The 15,379-nt window shown below is 46.8% G+C and overlaps 1 protein-coding gene across 1 annotated transcript in view; it reads right to left on the bottom strand.

Annotated features, from left to right (window-relative positions):
* The window catches only part of LOC144806687 (ribose-phosphate pyrophosphokinase 1-like), a 129,881-nt gene that overhangs the window by 53,008 nt on the left and 61,494 nt on the right, over positions 1–15,379 (bottom strand). Inside the window, exon 3 of the mRNA XM_078672992.1 lies at positions 5,019–5,178. Within this exon, the coding sequence (XP_078529118.1) occupies positions 5,019–5,178 (160 nt within the window). The remainder of the gene's footprint in view (positions 1–5,018; positions 5,179–15,379) is intronic.

Below are 15,379 nucleotides of genomic sequence, written 5' to 3'. Positions count from 1 at the left end.
GGCACGAATATACACCTATGATTCTATGCACTGGCAGAATAAACGAGGCCAGTAGTACACTTGGGACAACACGTGGTGAAGGCCTACTAGCTACGGTGAGCGTATAGTTTTTGTGTGTTAAGATGATGTGAAAGTATTGTGAGTTTGGATTTTAGTGAGAATTGGCCCATATTATGTCCTAGTCTGGTCTTTCAAGTAAAAAACAAAATTGAGATGTAGTGCACTATTGTAATAGAGGATTTAATAATACAAAATTGTGTAAAAAAGCATATAAGGAGGGGATAATATGTATACTGTGTATGCTACAAGATATACCACAAGGGAATTTTTTTCTTTTTAAGCTCTGATGTATATGATTAACAGTAGAAACCAAAGAGTGAAGCTTAAATTGTGAATTATTATAATCATTAGAACTGCATATGGATTAAAATATTGGTGGGTAAGAACAATAACCCTGTAGAACCTCCTGAGGATAGTTGTAAAATATATTTTTTCTCCCTACTTATGCAGATAATAATCAACCATTGGCAAGATAAACCCCATATTAACATTGAGTCCTGAAGAAGGTGGTTCTATTATTGAATCTGTAATACCACCAAAACGTGTCAACGCTAGTTTGTTGTGGAGAATCCAACTTACCTGAATCACGTGGATAAGATCAAGCATCTAACCTGTTTTTCTGTTTGAATTTATTGTGTTGGATCAAGTAAAGCAGCAGTGTAAATCATTGTGCTCTTTGGGTTTCTATTTTGGAGATGTTCTCTTTTTTTCCTTTACAGTATCAAGTGAAACATTCTATAGATAAATTGTGTTTATCAATTGTATGTTTCTCATGTGTTTTTAATGTGTTTTTAAATGAGTGCACTTTCACAATCTTTCCCGAGTTTCAGAAACATTCTTTTTAATATATTTTATGTGAAATAAAATAATCTGTACATGCTACATCCAATCTTGGGTTCATTGGTAAAGACCTTTAAAGTCCCGAGAGCGAGGTTAATAGTCTCAAGTGAAAGTGGTGTATGAATGAGACTTTGGCGATGTTATGATTTCCAAGGGAAACTAGGTTTTTCCTTACTAGCCAAACAGCTCCCACCATGAGATCTGTGTTTAGGCTCAGCCAGATATACAAATAGGTTTTTCCTATACTTGCTCCAAAACTACTGAAGGATTAACACCAAACAAAAAAAAGTGTGATCTCTGGACCAAAATCAATCTTTCTGCTAAATTTGATGTAATTCCGTTCAACAGTTCGGGCTACAGGCGTGTCTAAAGATTCCATGGTGATTAACATGGGAACCCTCTTTGATGCCTCCCCCCCCCCCCCCCGCCCCCCTTTCCTCTTGACTGATCAGCCTGAAACTTTCCATTCACAACCAGAATTAGCGGTGCACTTTTTCTGGGAACATTTTGTGAAGATTCGTCAGACGGCAAATCAAAAAATAAATTTCCTATGGAAACATGGTCCTAACTATAACTACCTACTGGCAACTGCCAGTAAGTAAAATTCTTTTACCTTATACATAAATACAGTGGCGTAGCAAGGTAGGGGGGCATTCCACCCTGGGCGGCACAAGTTGAGGGTGGTGTCCCCTCCCTGGCACTTCCATGCGTTTGCCACGGGGTGCGATCTCGATAATATCGCACCAGCACCTCCCCCCGGGCTCTATGGCCACCGCAGCGCAGAAAAGGCAGGGACCGCCAAGGGCAGCAGAGTGGCTAGTTACATCACTGCATAAATACATGCATAAACACACACACACACACATCCTACCTGCTCCACATTGGTGAAAATTAATTTACAATGAAATGCAGTTTTTACTTCATGGATAAAAATGTTTAATGTAGGGCTGGTTATACAAGCCCACTTGGGCAGAATTGAGGGAAAGAAGTAGGCAATAATATGTGGTAATTCTCATTTCAATAATGAATTGAGATAATAAAGTATTTAGAAAGGTGAACAGTAGAAAAAGTAGATTTATTGTTCATGACTTGTGTGAGAAGTTGGCCTGATGTGCAGTGCTCACTATTCTAGTGATCACTATATATCAGTCCAAACACCCCTTATTGATGATTGGTTGTAAGTCAACCTTATAGACCAGCTATCCTAGTAGCATGGATACGAGCAGTCTAAGGCTAAGACTCTAGAGGGCGTGTTAAGCCAGCTGTTTTACCATCACATTACCCCTTGAACACCCAGTGAAAGGACACCACACAAGTTGTTATGAAAATAAACAGTGTATTTATTTATAACAAGACTACCCTGGCTCTTTATGAGACAGGGAGCTAAGCACACAACAAAACTCTTACGAAAATACTTTTAAGTTAGCACGTTACACAAATGCCCGAGGGGCACGAAAAACCATATACGCTAAAAGTGGAATGCGAATTACTAGCAGGTAAGTAACAGTTCTAATAGGCTTTGGAATCGCTAGGACTGGACTAGGGAATTGTTAGATTACTACTAGGAGGCCTAGGGGACGCGGGTGCAGAGTGTGCACTCTCACGCGGGATGCGGGACAAAGTCTATGGAAGCTAGAATTCACAAAGTTAGTGTTCACGGGCGAACCCGACCTGGTAGGGAGAAAACGACAGTGGATCCTGACCCTTGGATAGTGAGGCTATGCTGGGACACCGGAGTGCCGAAGTTACCTAGCCCAGGGGCTGCAGCTGCATAGGTCTGAAAAGACGTCGGGGATCTCGTTGCCGGACCAGGAGCCTGGAAGGAAGAAGTTGCTGGCAGGCGACCAGTGAAGGAAAGTTCGATGGATCCAAGCCTGGATCAAGGAAGAAGAAAACCTGAAAGCAGAGGGGACCAAGTTCTTGAATCACTAGCCAGTGATTAAGTGGGCACCAGGATGGCACCGGGCGAAGTCACCGCAGTCAGGTGAGTGGGCGCTGCTGGGCTCTGCAGTCTCTCGGACCAGGAGGCGTTGTCGGCGACCAGGATGGAGGTGCGAGCTGTCCCACGAAGGATGAAGTCGTTGGCGTCGAAGTTACCCAGGATTGGGCAACAAGCCTTGGCTAATTCAAGCCCACGCGGTGGACTCAAAATGGCGTCTTGAGTGGACCAGGAGGGTCCGGGGTGCTCCTCTTCTGGAAGGGAGCAAGGGCCAGTCTGGAGCAACCAGACCAGCAGCAGAAATGTCGTCGGGCGTCGTCAGGAAGGCCACAAGCCAACGGGCTAGTAGCCAAACAACGCGGTGAGCAGCGGAAAGCAGAAGGGCCCCACGCAGATCGTGGAGATGCTGGGGGGCTGCACTTCGGAGCTGGAGCTGCTCAGAGTCGGGGCTTCTCGGACCCCAAAGCACTCACCAGTAGATTACTCGGCGGGCTTGCTGGAAAGAAGTCGTGCAGTCTTGAAGATGGCCGGTCCCTCGAGGTCTCGTCACACCCACGAATCTCAGCGTGACTGATGATGCAGGTAGAGGTCAGAGGTGCCAGGGAAGCCGGTTCTCGTCGAGCTGGGCAGTCTTGATCCGGAGGAGAGACTTGCAGCAGACCGCAGTGTTCTTAGATGGTGCCTGCGGATGCAGGGTGACTACTCCTTAGTCACAAGGGAGAAATCTTAGGAAGAAGTCTTGAGTTCCTTTCGTGGAAAGTAGTTTCAGGATTCAAAGATGATCTGATTTGGAAGGGGGCCAGTCTCTTCCTTTATCCTGTAAAAAGGGGCTGGCACGCGACTAAGTCCTGCCCTATGGGTGGGACTAGGAGGGGGGTGGTTACACCCACTTCCTTGGCGGGCTTTTCCCCAGCACAGGGTCTGGAGTGACCCTGGAACTGGTTCCAGCCAGCCTATGCACAGTGAGCACCGGGGTGCCACGTGCAGTCACCTTCCTCTAAAGCCCTGCCTACCTACAATACACAAAACCCTGTCTGGGACGGTGCTGGCACCGCCCCTGGCAGGAAACCCTTTGTCCTTATCTCCTGCTCTGGGAGGACTCCCAGCAGCAGGAGGGCAGACTTGTGTCTCGGTGGCAGCATCCATTTTGTGGATGCTAAGGCTCTGTCTGACTTTTAACCGGGTTATAGGTTACAGGCATGTCGTGTCCCTCTAGAAGGGTGGAATGCTAACCCCGTCGCCAGAATTGGCGAGGGGTTAGTATTCCAATTCGTATGACACCTTACTCGACATGTTTTGATAAAGCGATACCAGAGTTGGCACATAACCGCGAGGATTATAATGCACTTAAGAGTATATGGTATGCGATATCATGGAAACGGCTAAGGGATGGATCCCGAAAGCCGCAGACAGGCTCAGCTCATGCCAGAGCACTATCTCACACGATTCCAAGCACTCTGCCTTCAGGATTGTTAAGGCCTGCCATAGGAGTGACTGATAGGAGACCTGTGTGTCCATTTTAGGGTTAGATATAGGTATACTATATCTAAAGCAAAGGGTGAGTACACCACCTTGCCCCAGCTGTCGTGCAGCCAGTTGTGTCAGTTTTAGTTAGTCAATCCAGGGGTGGCACAATACATGCTTCAGCCCCTGGGAGACTTCTGGGTGCACCTCAGCCCTGGGTACAGGGACTTGGAGAGGGCCCAGTGCCAATTCAGTACCTGAGTACAATTTGGATAGAGAGAACAGCTAGGCTGTGGGTCTGATTAGCAGGCCCACAGCCAGGGAAAGTCGTAAACCAGTGCAGCAAAAAGCAAAAAATCTGGGTGATCATAGGATTGCAGACCCTACTCTCCTACAACTTGTATATGGAAAGGTACATTTTTTGTGATAGTCTGCCTATTGACATGCTCTTATAATAGTGTTTTTCTCTATTTATTCATTTGGTGCACAGTACTTGTGGGAAATAAAATGGTGCTACAACTGCTTACAATCAAGGCTGCATGTCTTAGTTGAAACGAGTTATGGCAAAGTGAGTGCAATGATTGAATAAGTAAATGAGCATTCAGATGGTGTCTGCAGCCGGTCCTTTCTTGGATTTGTCTGAAAGGGGACAGGATTCACAATATATATTCTACAGCAGACAAAAACACTTCAACGAGCAGGGTGATAGGCTTACCTGGATTTTAGAGCAGTGCTTTATCTTGTCTTCCTGAGGAATCGTATTTGTGACTACCACAGCTTCAAAACAAGCATTGTTGATCCGTGAAATGGCTGGCCCAGAAAAGATACCATGAGTCAGAATGGCATAAACCTTTGTTGCACCAGCTGATAAAAGCCTTTCATAGAAAAAAAATGGAAACGATAAAGCTTAATGGGGTTTAGATAAAGGCATAATCAAACTAGAAATACATGCAAAATAAGGAAGCACACACAGCAACGTACACCAAGTTTACATGCAACTTCCCATTATTAACAGGAAGAAACGGTCTCCCAGCAGGACACTATACAAGGTATTCTGCAAGACTACCAAAGAAAGGCAAGTTCAGAATGTTATGCATTTCAAGCAACCGACTTTAACATAAATGTATGCATCTCTTGCTATTGCAGTTGTTTTTTTAAATTAAATTGTACTTTTATTAACATGTAACCGCATGTGGTAGAATACAACAGATTGCATGTGCTGCCTGCTACCTATCTTTCGGAGCTATCATCTGAGCTACCATGTAGTTAAACACTTCCTCTATCCATCCACCTTACAGACCACTTCTTCCCATACCCCTGACGCCAAGATCGGGATAAATTTCACTAAGGAAAAAACCAACGACCAAACTGCAGTAGTAATCCGCATATTTCGTCTGAGTTTTTATTTTTATTTTATGGATAATTTTGTAGCTCTGTTGCGGTGGTGGTATTAAGAAACAGGCTCGAGATCACGCCGCGAGGTACCGACGGACAGAGCGGGGCCTCATTCTCCGAGCCGTTGCCGGGTGAGGTGAGGCAATCTTCCCACACAGAGTTGGGGAAGACTTCCTCCAAATTCGAACCAATCGGGAGGACATGGTAGGATGGTCCTTGTGACCACTTATGTGACTATTCACAGGCAAAGTATGGTCTGTTAGATTCTTTGTTATTATATCCTTTTTTGTGCACCTTTAATAGTGTAATTTGCAGTAGCATACCAGTTAGCTTGGCCCTGACGAATGCCGGTGAACATCCACCTTACGGCAGAAACATGTTGGCCTGATTTACTACCAAGCAAATTAGACAGTGATTTTTTCACACTGTCCCTACACTGTTTCTTAACTTGACGTCCAGGTGAATATTAATTAAATTTCCCTATTTGCCTTGACCGCCATTTTAAGACACATCACTTCACTTTTTGCACTGCATTCATCAGCTTCACCAGTGGTGAGGACACTTGCATTGACTGAACTACGGCCTAGTGATACAAAGCCAATACATCTGGGCTTCGGTACACAGACCTAGTTCAAGATGTCCTACATGATGAGGCTCCGCCACGTGGGTGGGCCGATAGGACTCAAACTATTATGTTGAGTGCCTTTCCATCACGTGATAGCGGATGTATTGCACACGTATTGTGCCGAGTCCGGTGATAATCTATTCAACTCTGCTAGTTTAGACCTTCAAGTTTCTTTGTTGTTTATAGGTATTAAGAAACAGCCAAACTGTACAAGGGGAAAGATTAATTACTTCTGTAAAACATTAATGATATTTTTACATCTAACTTGTGCAATACTACTTCAGCCTCTGACCATAGGTGTGGGCTGAAAATAAATTGTCCGTTTAAAATAAAAAGGGGAAAGCAGTTTTGCTGGAAACTTAAGGACAGTTTGCAAAGTAATTCTTGTGTACAAGGATGAAGGGTTTTCTTACTGTTAAGGCTTGTAACTCACTAACTGATCTTAGTCTTCCAATCCATATTCGACTGTGTACAGAGGAATATAGACTATAAAAGAAAATGAATAATCGGGTTGTTCCTGCGAAGCAACTTAAAGCGATCCAGCTTTTATACCACAACACCATGATGAGAGTGAAGACTGGTGTTGGCCAGAGGGTCTCCAGTAAATTTCCAATTGCCAATAGGCTGAAACAGGCACGTATGCTAGCTCTTTTGGAGTTCGACTTCTTCATTACTAATCTCTCCAGCAAACTGTTGCTTGTAAACTCACATTGTCTCCACGTCCCTACCTAGCCTTCATTCAGAACGATTTAGGCTTCCCTGACTATTCAAGACACCACCTACCCATATATAACAAGCATTTGCAATGCAATAGGTCTCGCATTTACTAAGTTTGAGAAATTGGCATTGTAAATGACCATGCTTTTTTAATGATTTGGTGTTTTAAACATAAATAAAAAGCTTAAAATTGCGTAAATGCGGGACCTATTGCATTGCAAATGTTTGTTATTGTTAGGCATGGCGAGGTTAAGTGATTTGCCCAGAATCACAGGATGTTCAGCATCATTGCCGAGACTTGCACCCTGTCACCAGATTCGAGGTCGACTGCTCTAGCCGTTAGGCCAACTACTCTCCCCAATTGTAATGGAGTCAATTAAAACTGGTTCCACTTGCATCGTGCACATGGATATTGAAGTGTATCGACATTAGTTGTTAATTTATTAATAAGCAACTAGAAAGCCTTGTGTTTGCACTGGACACAGGCTGTGCAATGTCTGAAGCCCTACAGATCGCAAGTGGGTTTTGTAGAAACCATGTGTAATAGGATTTTTCTATCCAAGTTTACAATTGTTTTTCTATAGTTACTTAAATAGCAGAACGGCCAATAGAAAGGCAATGCTGTGAGTCCACCAATGGGACTCACTGCATTTAAAATGTAAATCACCATCATAGGTCTATGCCACAGCAACACATTGTGGTTTGAATGCTTTAATGTTTTAATTCAGGGTGTTGCGCACAATGTTAGAAATGAATAAACCTTTATAACAATGAAGGGGTGATGCTGTGGTTGCCGCGAGTGATGCTGTGGTGGTGCTGACTGATGATTTGCTGATGTTTTTTGAAGTTGTGGTGCTGTAGAGTGATGCTGTGGTAGCGCATAGTGATGTTGTGGTTGTATTGAGTGATGCTATGGTGTTCCTGAGTAATGCTGTGGTGTTCCTGAGTGATGCTGTGGTGTTCCTGAGTGATGCTGTGGTGTTCCTGAGTGATGCTGTGGTGTTCCTGAGTGATGCTGTTGTTGTGGTGAGTGATACTGTGGTGGCCCTGAGTGATGCAGTGTTGGTGCTGAGCGATGATGTCGTGGTGATGACTGATGCTGTGTGATGTGGTGGTGGTGGTGCGTGACGCTGTGGTGGTGGTGAGTGACGCTGTTGTGATGCGGATTGATGATGTGGAGCTGCTGAGTGATGTTGTGGTTGTACTGAGTGATGAGGAGTGATGTTGTGGTGATTGATGTTGTGGTGATTGATGTTGTGCTGTCCCTGAGCGGTGCTGCGGTGGCGTATAGTGATGCTGCGGTGGCGTATAGTGACGCTGCGGTGGCGTATAGTGACGCTGCGGTGGCGTATAGTGACGCTGCGGTGGCGTATAGTGACGCTGCGGTGGCGCCGAGTGATGCTGCGGTGGCGCCGAGTGACGCTGTGGTGTTCCTTAGTGAGAAAGACAGGGTGTACAGAGAATAAAGGGTGGAGTGAGAGGATAGAGAAACAAGTTAAAGGATATAGGAGAAGAAGCAAGGGGTTCAATTCAGGGAAACCACTGCAGACTAGTGAAGCTACTATTATGAAAGAAACCTTAGCAACTGTATCTATCTGAATTAGATTGGGAAATAGTTTCAATATCTACATAAGGAGGCGTGCCATTCAATGAAGAGTTTCCCTCAAATTTGCGGTGCTATTAGCAAACTAGTTAAATATGTTTTGAATGCTATGGAAATTATATTTTATAGAGTATGAAATACATACTGCAGAGCATGGGTTTAAACAGGAACACTTATGTTTTACATTCTTGAACGATAAACATAATTACGGAGGTGGGGTTAACGATCTTAAATTTACTAACTATAACCTCAATTTACACCCTTCAAAATAATACCGGATTAGCAAAACAACTGTTTGTCTTGTCACATACAATAAAGAACAAACATGGCATCCCTGTAGCAACTACACTGCGCTGAGAGCTCCCTTTTTCGTTAAATAATTGTTTGGTCATGATCACCTGGTTTTAGATTCTGTATGACAAGGGACTGACCTATTTTAAATAATGTTTATTTTAAAGGCGTTGGCTCTAAAATACAGTAAAGTATTTTGGCTCTACACTCCGTTATGGAAACATTCTACAAACGCAGTATGTGTCTCCCATACTAGACAGAAATTTAGACTTGGCAGACCTCGTCCAACTTGCCCTTTAATTCCGGATATAATATTCAAAGACTCTTTGTAGGAGAGTAGGGTCTGCAATCCTATGATCACCCAGATTTTTTGCTTTTTGCTGCACTGGTTTACGACTTTCCCTGGCTGTGGGCCTGCTAATCAGACCCACAGCCTAGCTGTTCTCTCTATCCAAATTGTACTCAGGTACTGAATTGGCACTGGGCCCTCTCCAAGTCCCTGTACCCAGGGCTGAGGTGCACCCAGAAGTCTCCCAGGGGCTGAAGCATGTATTGTGCCACCCCTGGATTGACTAACTAAAACTGACACAACTGGCTGCACGACAGCTGGGGCAAGGTGGTGTACTCACCCTTTGCTTTAGATATAGTATACCTATATCTAACCCTAAAATGGACACACAGGTCTCCTATCAGTCACTCCTATGGCAGGCCTTAACAATCCTGAAGGCAGAGTGCTTGGAATCGTGTGAGATAGTGCTCTGGCATGAGCTGAGCCTGTCTGCGGCTTTCGGGATCCATCCCTTAGCCGTTTCCATGATATCGCATACCATATACTCTTAAGTGCATTATAATCCTCGCGGTTATGTGCCAACTCTGGTATCGCTTTATCAAAACATGTCGAGTAAGGTGTCATACGAATTGGAATACTAACCCCTCGCCAATTCTGGCGACGGGGTTAGCATTCCACCCTTCTAGAGGGACACGACATGCCTGTAACCTATAACCCGGTTAAAAGTCAGACAGAGCCTTAGCATCCACAAAATGGATGCTGCCACCGAGACACAAGTCTGCCCTCCTGCTGCTGGGAGTCCTCCCAGGGCAGGAGATAAGGACAAAGGGTTTCCTGCCAGGGGCGGTGCCAGCACCGTCCCAGACAGGGTTTTGTGTATTGTAGGTAGGCAGGGCTTTAGAGGAAGGTGACTGCACGTGGCACCCCGGTGCTCACTGTGCATAGGCTGGCTGGAACCAGTTCCAGGGTCACTCCAGACCCTGTGCTGGGGAAAAGCCCGCCAAGGAAGGGGGTGTAACCACCCCCCTCCTAGTCCCACCCATAGGGCAGGACTTAGTCGCGTGCCAGCCCCTTTTTACAGGATAAAGGTAGAGACTGGCCCCCTTCCAAATCAGATCATCTTTGAATCCTGAAACTACTTTCTGCGAAAGGAACTCAAGACTTCTTCCTAAGATTTCTCCCTTGTGACTAAGGAGTAGTCACCCTGCATCCGCAGGCACCATCTAAGAACACTGCGGTCTGCTGCAAGTCCTTCCTCCGGAATCCGACTGCCCAGCTCGACGAGAACCGGCTTCCCTGGCACCTCTGACCTCTACCCACCTCTACAGCCCAGCTGAGAACCGTGGGTGCGACGAGACCTCAAGGGACCGGCCATCTGCAAGACTGCACGACTTCTTTCCAGCAAGCCCGCCGAGTGAATTCCTGGTGAGTGCTTTGGGGTCCGAGAAGCCCCCACCCTGAGCAGCTCCAGCACCGAAGAGCAGCCCCCCAGCATCTCCACGATCTGCGTGGGGCCCTTCTGCTTTCCGCTGCTCACCGCGTTGTTTGGCTACTAGCCCGTTGGCTTGTGGCCTTCCTGACGACGCCCGACGACATTTCTGCTGCTGGTCTGGTTGCTCCAGACTGGCCCTTGCTCCCTTCCAGAAGAGGAGCACCCCGGACCCTCCTGGTCCACTCAAGACGCCATTTTGAGTCCACCGCGTGGGCTTGAATTAGCCAAGGCTTGTTGCCCACTCCTGGGTAACTTCGACGCCGACGACTTCATCCTGCGTGGGACAGCTCGCACCTCCATCCTGGTCGCCGACAACGCCTCCTGGTCCGAGAGACTGCAGAGCCCAGCAGCGCCCACTCACCTGACTGCGGTGACTTCGCCCGGTGCCATCCTGGTGCCCACTTAATCACTGGCTAGTGATTCAAGAACTTGGTCCCCTCTGCTTTCAGGTTTTCTTCTTCCTTGATCCAGGCTTGGATCCATCGAACTTTCCTTCACTGGTCGCCTGCCAGCAACTTCTTCCTTCCAGGCTCCTGGTCCGGCAACGAGATCCCCGACGTCTTTTCAGACCTATGCAGCTGCAGCCCCTGGGCTAGGTAACTTCGGCACTCCGGTGTCCCAGCATAGCCTCACTATCCAAGGGTCAGGATCCACTGTCATTTTCTCCCTACCAGGTCGGGTTCGCCCGTGAACACTAACTTTGTGAATTCTAGCTTCCATAGACTTTGTCCCGCATCCCGCGTGAGAGTGCACACTCTGCACCAGAGTCCCCTGGGCCTCCTAGTAGTAATCTAACGATTCCCTAGTCCAGTCCTAGCGATTCCAAAGCCTATTAGAACTGTTACTTACCTGCTAGTAATTCGCATTCCACTTTTAGCGTATATGGTTTTTCGTGCCCCTCGGGCATTTGTGTAACGTGCTAACTTAAAAGTATTTTCGTAAGAGTTTTGTTGTGTGCTTAGCACCCTGTCCTCATAAAGAGTACAGGGTTGTTGTGATTCTAATAAATACATTGTTTATTTTCATAACACTTGTGTGGTGTCCTTTCACTGGGTGTTCAAGGGGTAATGTGATGGTAAAACAGCTGGCTTAACACGCCCTCTAGAGTCTTAGCCTTAGACTGCTCGTATCCATGCTACTAGGATAGCTGGTCTATAAGGTTGACTTACAACCAATCATCAATAAGGGTTGTTTGGACTGATATATAGTGATCACTAGAATAGTGAGCACTGCACATCAGGCCAACTTCTCACATTGGTGAGCAGCGGTTGGGATTTGAGCTTGCTGTTGTTTTTACCACACATGCCCTAAGAATATCTTGTGAAAGATCACATAAGTACTAAAGGTACATATAACTTAGCTTAGAATACTCTGAGTTCTACTGAACCAGCTGTTGTAGCTCCTAGGGCCTAGCACACCCTAAACTACAACTCTAGCAAGGGATCAGTAGGCAAACATATAGTGTAGGTAAGTGCACCACTTACACCTCACTAGAAAAGCATGTCGACTCAGGGGGACTCTACTGAGACTCCCCTGGTCAGTGTTGACCCTCCACAGGTCACTTCAAGATATGCAGCTCTCAATTTTCAGGAGATGAGACAACTCTGTGTCTCCAGGAAACTGAAGCAGGGGTCTAACCCCACCCTTCCCTTTCTGATAGGTCTCTTAGAGACATATGATGCCAGAAAGCTCTCTCAGTTACATGAGAGCATGCCAGCCTTAGAGGGAACCTCTGGGGATCCAGACCTCCCCAACACTGATTCAGCAGTTGAGGAGGAGGATCAGGAGGTACTCTCTGGGGATGAGGTAGACAAAGGTCTTGAGGTAGTCAGAAGGCTAACTAGGACCAACTTAGACTTACTTGGGCTAGGATCTGGGGGCCCCCCAGTACTAACCCGAAGTGGGCCTAACCTTGGAGTTAGGAGAGATAGATCTCTTTCTAGGGACTCCAATAGATCTCTGCACTCTAATGCCTCTTCTCAGGGGAGAAGGAATCCTCCACAGAGGAGATTTACTTCCCCTCAGAGAAGGGAGCATGAGGCTAGGATGAGACAAGCTGAACTGAGGATTGAAAGGGAAGAAATTGCCCTGGCCAAAGAGAAGCTTGCCCTGGCAAGAGAGCAGCAGATGAGTGGGCTAGCTCCCACTGGTGGCAGCAATCTCCCAAGAGATAGAGAGAAGGGTTTAGATACTAAACACCTGACTAAAATAGTGCCCCCCTTTAAGCAAGGGGATGACATCCAGAAATGGATGGCTGCTCTGGAGAGGGCCTGCACTGTGCAGAACATTCCCCAGAGTCAGTGGGCAGCTATACTGTGGCTCTCCTTTGATGGTAAAGGTAGAGATAAGCTCCTCACTACAAGAGTGGAGGATGCTAACAATTACCAGGTCCTGAAGAATACACTGGTTGATGGGTTTGGTTTAACCACTGAGCAGTACAGGTTGCTGTTCAGAGACACCCAGAAAACTCAGTCTCAGGACTGGTCTGATTTTGTGGATTGTGCCACTAAGGCTTTGGAGGGCTGGTTGCTGGGTAGCAAGGTTACAGATTACACAGGATTGTATAATCTAATGATGAGAGAACAAATTTTGAACAATTGTCAGAACCAGTTGCTGCACCAGCACCTTGTTGATTCAGATCTGACCTCTCCCCAAGAATTGGGAAAGAAGGCAGACAAATGGGTCAGGACAAGGATCAAGCAGAACCAGAACCAGAACCAGGGTGGTCAGAAGAAAGCAGACCAGAAGGGTAATGTCAAGAATGAGCAAAATGACCAGAAGTCTTCACCAGGTCCCCAACAAACCAAAGAGGGTGGGGGTCAGGCTTCCCAGAAGAAGAAGACTCAAGAAGGCCAGTCAAAAAGGTGGTGCCAGTACTGCAAAAGTAAATCTCACTGGTTTAGTGAGTGCACCAAAAGAGGAGGAGGACAAACTCCTACCACTACAGCTCCTAAAGCAACTGCACCCCCTAGTACAGTCAGTAGTGGTAGTGTCACTCCCAAGGCATTAGTTGGGTTAACCTTGGGTACTGAGGGGTCTGACAACTTAGTTGGCACACTCACTCAGGCTGTCCTTGTCTGTACAGGGGATGTGGATATGTCCCCTGAAATAAGTCCCAATACTTTGGGCAAATACAGGCAGACACCTTTGATTAATGGCAAAATGGCTCAGGCCTATAGGGACACTTGTGCCAGTGTCACCATGGTGACACCTAACTTTGTGGACCCTGGACAGATCATGCCAGGTACTGATTTCCTGGTGACCAATGCCAGCAATGTCACTACTAGTCATAGTGTGGCAATTGTAGCTTTCTCCTGGGGTGGAGTGAAGGGACAAAAGAAAGTTGTAGTCAGTTCAGACCTCCCAGTTGATTGTTTGTTGGGCAATGATTTGGAGTCATCACAATGGTCAGAAGTGGAGCAGAGGACTCACATGGAGATGTTAGGCTTGCCAGCACATGTGCTTGCTGTGACTAGGTCACAGGCCAGAAGATGCCCCACTGAACAGGTGCTGGATCCTGAAATTATGGACCAGACGCCTCCCAAGAAGAAGAGCAGTAAGGGTAAGGCTTTGCCTTCCCCCTTGCCCCAGGTTGAGGATCAAGTCTCTGAGGAGGCTGATCTAGAAGAGCTGAGGGAAACTGAGCCTAAAGAGCTTGAACTTGATCAAGTTGAGTTTCTGGGCTCAGGGGGACCCTCCAGAGCAGACCTGGGGAAGGAACAGTTGAGCTGCCCTTCCCTTGAACCCCTCAGACAGCAGGCTGCTGCTGAGGCTGCAGGGAATGCCACAGGTGCCCACAGGGTATACTGGGAAGATGGACTCCTGTACTCTGAGTCAAGAGACCCCAAGCCTGGTGCAACCAGGAGGCTGGTCATCCCCTTGTCTCTGAGAGGTTTCCTTCTCACCTTGGCCCATGAGATTCCCCTTGCAGGTCATTTAGGTCAGACAAAGACTTGGGACAGGCTTGTCTCACACTTTCACTGGCCCCATATGAATGAGAATACCAAGGAGTTTTGTCGCTCATGTGTCACTTGCCAAGCCAGTGGTAAGTCAGGTGGCACAACAAAGGCCCCCCTCATACCACTACCTGTGGTGGGGGTCCCCTTTGAAAGAGTGGGGATTGACATTGTTGGACCAATGGAACCCCAGACAGCATCAGGACACAAGTTTATACTGGTGGTGGTGGACCATGCCACCAGGTATCCTGAGGCTATTCCCCTTAGGACCACTACAGCCCCTGTAGTGGCAAGAGCCCTAGTTGGAGTATTCTCCAGAGTGGGTTTCCCTAAGGAGGTCGTTTCTGACAGAGGTACAAACTTCATGTCAGGATATCTGACTGCCATGTGGAAAGAGTGTGGTGTGAACTACAAGTTCACCACACCCTATCATCCACAATGCAATGGGCTTGTTGAGAGATTCAACAGGACCCTGAAAGGGATGATTCATGGACTACCTGAACCTCTTAGGAGAAGATGGGATGTCCTGATCCCCTGCCTCTTGTTTGCTTACAGAGAGGTCCCACAGAAGGGGGTTGGCTACAGCCCTTTTGAGCTTCTGTATGGGCATCCTGTAAGAGGACCCCTGTGTTTGGTGAAGGAAGGATGGGAGAGACCTCTCAAAAAGCCTGCAACCAACATAGTGGACTATGTACTTGGTCTCCGCTC

The sequence above is a fragment of the Lissotriton helveticus genome, unplaced genomic scaffold, assembly GCF_964261635.1.
Source record: "Lissotriton helveticus unplaced genomic scaffold, aLisHel1.1 SCAFFOLD_704, whole genome shotgun sequence".
Taxonomy (NCBI): domain Eukaryota; kingdom Metazoa; phylum Chordata; class Amphibia; order Caudata; family Salamandridae; genus Lissotriton; species Lissotriton helveticus.
Note: the sequence above shows the minus strand (reverse complement) of the source record. Positions and strands in the feature narration are given on the sequence as shown.